This window comes from Monoraphidium neglectum, assembly GCF_000611645.1.
Source record: "Monoraphidium neglectum strain SAG 48.87 unplaced genomic scaffold scaffold03104, whole genome shotgun sequence".
NCBI lineage: Eukaryota > Viridiplantae > Chlorophyta > Chlorophyceae > Sphaeropleales > Selenastraceae > Monoraphidium > Monoraphidium neglectum.
In genome coordinates this window covers 1-7,206 of record NW_014010524.1, presented here as the reverse complement: position 1 = coordinate 7,206, position 7,206 = coordinate 1, and the positions used below count along the sequence as shown (strand labels likewise).

Here is a 7,206-nt window from a genome sequence, read left to right as displayed (position 1 = left end):
CCGGTGATGTGTTCTTGAGGTGCAGGGAGGGGGTCGGTGTGTCGGGGCCCTGGGGTTTTGGGCACTGGGGGTTCTGCTGGCGGGAAGTCGACGGCACGGGTATCAGGAGGCTGAGATTGTGTGAGGAGGCCCGGGCGGCTGCGGACTCTGCTGCAGCGGCGGCGGCAGGGGGCGTGGAGTAGCAGGCGGCAGGGCTGGGCGGGGCGGGGCGGGAGGCGGCCGGCTGCCCCGCAGTGGCGGCCGGTGTGACTGCAAGGGGCATTGCAGCGCGGCACGAAGCGGTTGTGACGATGAACGCTGCAACCCCACACCTGCTTCGCTGCCGCGCCGCTTTGCCCGACGACACCCAAGCCCGTAGACGCAGCCTCCACCTGGCGTGCTCATCCCATACCCACTACACACACACACATACAACTCGCGCAACATAAACACAAAAAGTACAACATGCCCACAACGATACACGCGCGCGCGCGCACACACACACACACACACACACACACACACACACACACACACACACACACACACACAAAAACAAACCCACCACCCTCGCCGCACCCACAGACCGAGTGCCAGATCGTGGGTGACGACCAGCTGGTGACCAACCCCAAGCGCATCAAGGACGCCATCGAGCAGAAGGCCTCCAACGCACTGCTGCTCAAGATCAACCAGGTGGGCCTGTGAGGGGGGTTGGGTGACGAGGGTCTGCCGTGCGTCGGATCATGGGGGGTCGTCACGAGCGGGGGGCCGCGCAAGGAGCCGCCGCGCCGGTCCGGGCGGCGTTGGTTGCCGGGGCGCACAGTCCCGGCGACGACGCCCCTGCGGGGGCAAGGCGGCAGCCTGAACCCTCCCGAGCAGCCGCACGCTTGTTTTTCCTCCGCTGCGCCCTGCCACGACCCTGCGACACGTGCCGCATCTCTTCCCTCCCCAACCATCCACCATCCAACCCCACCTCCCCCCCCCCCCAAAATAAAAACAGATCGGGTCCATATCCGAGTCCATCGAGGCCGTCAAGATGGCCAAGGCCGCGGGCTGGGGCGTCATGGCCTCTCACAGGTGCGGCTGCAAGGACGCAGGGTTTTGGGTTCGAGGGTTCAATCCTTAGTCCAGGGTTGAGGGCTCAAAACCCTCCAAAGCCGCCAGGGCGCCACAAGGCACAGAGGAAGGCGCCAGCGGCGGCCACGCCGGCACGCTCTGAAGACCTGCCTGCCACACGGGGCAGCGACGGCGGCCGCGCGCTTCGGAGGCATGTTCCTGTAGGGTTGAGGGTTTAAGGTTGTCAGGGCGTTCCCTGGCGCCCTGGAACCCGAGGGCCGCCTGGTACCTCAACAGCCCTCAGCCCGTCCCTCAGCCAATCCACCCGCAAAACTCTACTATTTACTTGCTGGCTCACGACCTTCCAATGCGGTGTCAAACCAACCCGGCAGGTCTGGTGAGACCGAGGACACCTTCATCGCTGACCTGGCGGTGGGCCTGTCCACCGGCCAGATCAAGACCGGCGCGCCCTGCAGGTCGGAGCGCCTGGCCAAGTACAACCAGCTGCTGCGCATCGAGGAGGTGCGCGCGCTTTTCGAGGGCAGAACAAGGGATGCTTCCGCCGAAACGGGGGTTACATGCGGGGCCTGGGGTTTGGTTTTATGGTTGCCGGTGACGCCAGCATTGTACAGGCATGCTTGTCCTGGCGGCAGGCCGCGCCTTGGTAGCCGGTGCGTCCTTGCACAGTGCTTGGCTGTCCGGGGACTGCATCCCGCTCCAGCTGCATGCGGGCGGTCGCGCGCTGGCGTCCTGGCTGCGCGCCGGCTCGACCCCTGCCGGTGATGCACGCGCGCTTGCGCACTGTCTGGCAGCCTCAAGGCCCCTCTCCTGGACCCCTCCCCCCTCTTCCCGGCCCCACTCCCCACCCCTCAACCCCACCCATTGCTACCCTCACCACTGCAGGAGCTCGGGGACGCGGCGGTCTACGCGGGCGAGAACTACAGGCACATCGCCATCAACTGAGCACATGCATAGCGCGCACGCACGCGCCCGCCACGCATGCACACGCGCCGACGCACGCGGGCGACACGGCCGGGGCGGCCGTCGCGACGACGGCCCCTGGCTCGGTGCCGACGCGAGGGCGGAAGCGGCGTTTCAGGGGGTGCGGCCGCAGCTTGTTTGTTGGCAGCAGCGCTGTTGTGCAGGGACAGGAATGGGCGATGCGCGATGCGCCGCCTTCCCTCGCGTTTTCGAATTTGACCTCGCACACACAACCCTGTGTAATTGTGTTGCCCTCATCTTTTGTCGTCTGAATGCTTCCCGAGCAAACAACCAGCCAGCAGTGGAGGGGGAGACGAGTCTATTTTGATGGGGCCAGAGCGGTGACCGCAGCGCCTGATGTGCAAGGTCTGAAAACGACTCATCATTATGTACAGGTGCACAGCGTTGTCAAGGTGCCACAGCGCGCTGCAGTACAAACGCCGGCCAGGTCGTGATGCTCAGCTCGAGAGCGACGCGCCACGTTCAGTCAGGCCGTCAGCATTCTGACGTGTGAGGTGCTGTTGGTAACAGGTATGTGTCGGGGCACGGCCTGGCGTATACTGCTCTGTTGCCAAGGGGTCACCCATCGGTGCCCATCCTCCTTCAGGCGCGCACCGAGCACCGCACCCTGTTGCACCCGAGCCAGATTCAGCCACGGCCAGGCGCCCTCAAGGGGGGTATCCAGTGCGTGTGGTGTGGTGCTGGCCTCGCTGCTCTCCCATTCTGGCCGGGCTGCTGCATGGAGACTTGGGCCAGCCTCTCAGACCTTCTGGTCAGCCGCAGTCCAACTGCAGGATCATGATGGTGCCACATCTGGATGCCACGGCAGCAAAGATGAACTGCCTGACTCCATACATGTTGTCACGCGCGCCCCAAAGGCAAGACTTTGTCGTTGGACGGTTAAGGGGCACATACTGTGGTTACTTTTGGGGGCCATGCCCTTGCTATGCAGCCGCCCTGCGCCCCGCGAAAACGGACTGCTGAGCCGACAGAGCCCCGCCCGCAAGTGACTATTGCACCAGGCCCACCGACGCATCAATTACGCTGCTGGTAGTCTCAATGAGTTTCCAAAGTTTGGTTCTCTCTGAGCTGCAACCTGCACGCTAGCACAGTGATGCTGCCCAAGCACCGCCCGTCTTGTCAACGGGCAGGAAAGGGCGCGTTGAGCATGCAAGGTATGCTGGTGGCGCCCACGACCAAGGGCACAGGGATCCCCTCCTGAGAAGACGAAAGACACCAACACCTGGGGTCTAATGGCAAAAGACTGAACAAAGTCCACAAGACAATCATGCGACCAGGAAGAATTATTGGAGCAATTCTAACCATCAGTGCCAGGGTTTACGCAAGAAGGGCTGATGCGCCCGCCTGACTACTGCTTCGGGGGGTTTGGGAAGATGAGGGCCAGGCCCTGTGCGAATGACGTCAGCGTGATGGAGGGCAGGTCCTGCCTGAGGCGGTCCATCACCATCGATATGTCTGGGGGGCTCTGGTAGCCCCTGTGAGGGGTGGGGCGGCAGGGCGGTGGCGGCGTGGCGGCGGTTGGTGGCGGCGAGTGGGGAACAGGGTGCAGAGCGCGAGTTGTGCAAGCCGAGGTTTGCCATCGCCGTCTTCTCGATCGGTTGCAGTTGCTTCCAACAGAGGGGCAGGCACTGGCTGCCTGGAGGTGGTGACAGTCCAGTCGGGCACCCGCTGGCCCCCATGCGTGTGCTGGAAGCCGAAGAGCCGCGGCCCCGCACCTGTCGCCGGCCTCGGCGCTGGGTATGGAGACGATGGCGCCCAGATCATAGCCAAAGTGCCGCGCCACCGCCACCGCCATGTCGACGCGGCTCATGCGGTCGGGGCCGCCGAGGTTGTAGGTGTTGTGGGCGGGCGCGCCCGGCGGCAGGCGGGCGAGGTGGGCGACGACGCGACAAATGTCGAACACAAAGACGGGGCACCTGCGGCAGTGGGGACCAAAGCCGCGGGGGAGCGCGTTTGGAACGGCGAGCGGAACAAGCGCCATCGCGGTGTGCGCGCGGCTGGGGTGGCAGTCCTACCAGCTCCTCAGCGCGACGCCGCCAGGCACGAGGCGGCCAGCTGCCGAGCAGCTGCCGGCTGGCGGCCATGCCGCCGTTCAGACCAAATGAGGGGTCAAAAAGCAAATACTTACGAGAGTCTGAATGGTTGATTAGCTATAAACTACTGCTTAGCAAATGTACCCATAGACCCCCTCCACAAGCTTCGAGCATCCTAAACGCCTGCCGCTCAGGCTGTCGCACCAGAGCCCACCTGAACTCGTCTGCAAAAAACTTTGTGGGCTTGCCCTGCCGCAGCGAATCCTCCACAAACTGCACGAACAGCGGGCGCCCCACGGGGAACGGCGGCTGCGGCCCATAGATGAGGCTGGCCCGCAGCACTACGGCGCGCGGCCAGCGGGCGCGGATGATTTCCTCTGCCTCAAGCTTGCTGCGGCCATAGGCGTTGACCGGGGCAGTGGGGTCGGCCTCGGACCAGTGGGCGCGGCTGCCCTCGTAGACCTGCTCGCGGACGTTGAAGGGGCGGGTTGGCTGGTGAGCGGCGTGGCGGGTTTGGCGAGGGTGCGGGCACGCGGCTGGCTAGCGCTTGGCAGGACGGGGGATGCATCGCCGCTGTACGGCCTGCTTCGTGCCAAAAAGGTGGCAGGGGGTCCCGCATCCCTGCGGTTCCTGATTGCTGCGGCAGTAGGGGAGCGAGCGTGGCCGCGCCCGTCGCCCGTGCGTGGCGGCGGCAGCAGCTTCATGCAAGGCGCCTTGCAGCTTCCCGGGCTGGGCTCGGCTGCGCGGCGCGGCGCCGCCCCTGTCGTCGCACCTGGTCTGTGGATATGTGCACTAGGAGGGCCTCCACGCCACTGGCCCGCCTCTGCCGCTCCAGGGCGTCGAGCAGCTTCTCGGGCACGTTGGCGGCGCGCGCGCGCGCATAGTCCTTCTCGCACAGCGCGGGCTGGGAGATGGCGGCGGTGTTGACGACGACGTCGACGGGGCCGAGCGCCTGGCGCGCGCGCGCGCGTGCATGCGTGCGTGTGTGTATGTGTGTGTGTGTGGGGGGGGGCATGTGTGTGTGTGTGTGTGTGTGTGTGTGTTTGGGCATGTGTACGCGTGTGTGCACGCACTCGCGAGTGCTGGCAGGCAGTCGATTAACATCGGTTTGCACAAGTGCTTGAGTGTGCGGCCTGGCAACTGTGTGAGCTGAGCACAGTTACGCACGTGCCGCGCGACACGCCCAGCCGGCGCGCGGGTCGCTACCGCCCCTGCAGCTGGACGCCTGCAACCGTCGAGTGGCCATGCACCTGGCGCGCGGGCGATCACATGGGGGCGAGCCGCGGGCAATCGCTGCATGCGGCACACCTCAAAGGCGCTGTCGAGGCCCTCTCCAGTCGCAAGGTCGACGCGGCACCCGTGCGCATCGCCAAACGTCCCAGGCGGCACGTCGTTTGTCAGGAATGAGTAGCCGATCCTGTAGCCGCCCTCGTGCTGCAGGTGCGCGATCAGGTGGCTGCCAAGATAGCCGCTGCCACCCGTTACGAAAATTGTGAGCTCCTTCATCGTGCAACCGCAGATCACAGCAACTGACGACGGTCCTGGAAATTTTGATAGATTCGTCGATCCATTGCGCACATAAAAGGATACCTCAACTACCTTGGAGTCGTAGTCGGCCGTCACCGTCTCACCGGGGATCCGAAGGAACAAGTGCGGCAAGCAGCAGAGTGCACAAAGCGAGTGGGGTATCCCTGCCCGCACATACTGTATAATTGTGGTCGACCAAGCTTGCAAGGCGCGCACCGACAACTGTGAAGGCGTCACCAGGTGACGAACAGAAGCTACGGTACGCGGCAGCATCCTGCTGCCTGCCATGCACAAACCAGCAGAAATGCTCGCATGCCAACATTTACACGTGCTAAGGCAGCCTTCATGGGTTTGGGCCACCACAGGCATTTGCTGACATCACTGCAGGGCGAACCTGGGTACAGTAGATGAGAGGGTCGAGCTGCTCGGCAGCCAAGGTGAAGTTCCCACGCAACAGTAGAAGGGGGGGGAGGGGTGAGCCTCAAAGAGCGCACTGCCCCACACCCCAACATGCATCCTCTCGCCAAGCCAGAACAGCTGCAAAGCTTCCTCGTTACAATGGGTGGTTTTAATCACGCCTCAGGCACCGTCTGGCACAGGCCGGTGCTGCGGCAAGCTAGGGCCAAAAAAAAACACCAGCCTTTCCTGCAGCCAAGCAACTGAGGCAGGCCCACAAATGCCAACGGCATGCTTAGCAGTCGCACCTCATAGGGCGCAGAGCACAAATGGGTGGTTGCATCAATGACAACGGTCCCGGCTCATCGCATCATTGCAGCCTTTGTGCATTGCGTTTGCATTGGCAGATACAACCCGGCTAGAGTCCTTGTCTCCTTGCAAATGCGTCCTTGCAAATGTGTCCAGCAAGAATTGTGACGGCAAAGATTGTGACTCATCGCGTCATCATCGCTCAACAGGCGCCAATCAACCCTCGGCCGGGCGCCGCCGCAGCCATGATTGCAGCTGACCAGGCGCACGGCACCAAAAAGGGAGGGCGAGCGGGGTAGAAATGGAAAACAGTCTGGCCGCGGCTACAATCGCACTATGTGTGGTGGTTCATATAAGCTGGCGACTGACGACAACGTCGCCGCCGCGCTGCCAGGCACGGCAGGGTGCCGTGCGCCGTCGCGGCTGCCGCCGTCGCGGCTGCCGCCATCGCGGGTGCATTCCTTTCATTTTCCTTGCCACCGCGCCTGACGAGCGCGTGTGGCGCTCCCCTCCCGCGCAGGGCCAAGCGGCGCTGCGACACATCAAGAAATATGGATCGCGCCAGACCCCTGCCACCGCTCTCTGCCAAAGCCGCCGCGCAACGCCGCGCAATGACACGAAACGCCACGGCCGCGACACACGAGCCCTGCCCTTCTCTCTCGACTCCGCCCACATCACTGCCTGCTCTCGCGGCTGCCGCGCTGCTCCCCGCTCCCCCGCCGGTCCAGGCTGCCGCTCCCGCGCTGCTCCGCGCTGCCGCGCCGCTCCGGCGCCTCCCCGCTGCCGCGGCGCGCGAGGGCAGCCAGCTCGCCGGCCGCGGCGGCCGAGCGGAGGTCCGACAGCTCCCTGTTCAGATTCATCGTGGCGTCCATGGCCGCGCCCAGCGGGTTGGTCAGCACGCTGC

The 7,206-nt window shown here is 64.4% G+C and overlaps 2 protein-coding genes across 2 annotated transcripts; one reads left to right on the top strand and one right to left on the bottom strand.

Moving 5' to 3' along the window:
* Nucleotides 1-1,015: 1,015 nt before the first annotated feature.
* Nucleotides 1,016-1,998, top strand: MNEG_12175 (enolase; the record flags this gene model as incomplete). Its single annotated transcript, XM_014039354.1, has 3 exons — nucleotides 1,016-1,056; nucleotides 1,428-1,557; nucleotides 1,939-1,998. 3 exons carry the CDS (start codon nucleotides 1,016-1,018, stop codon nucleotides 1,996-1,998), a joined length of 231 nt encoding a protein of 76 aa, XP_013894808.1.
* A 1,387-nt stretch (nucleotides 1,999-3,385) lies between these two features.
* Nucleotides 3,386-5,576, bottom strand: MNEG_12174 (dTDP-4-dehydrorhamnose reductase; the record flags this gene model as incomplete). Its single annotated transcript, XM_014039353.1, has 5 exons — nucleotides 3,386-3,512; nucleotides 3,753-3,953; nucleotides 4,285-4,532; nucleotides 4,843-5,022; nucleotides 5,379-5,576. The coding sequence occupies 5 exons, from the start codon at nucleotides 5,574-5,576 to the stop codon at nucleotides 3,386-3,388; spliced, it is 954 nt and encodes a 317-aa protein (XP_013894807.1).
* Between the last annotated feature and the right edge of the window lie 1,630 nt (nucleotides 5,577-7,206).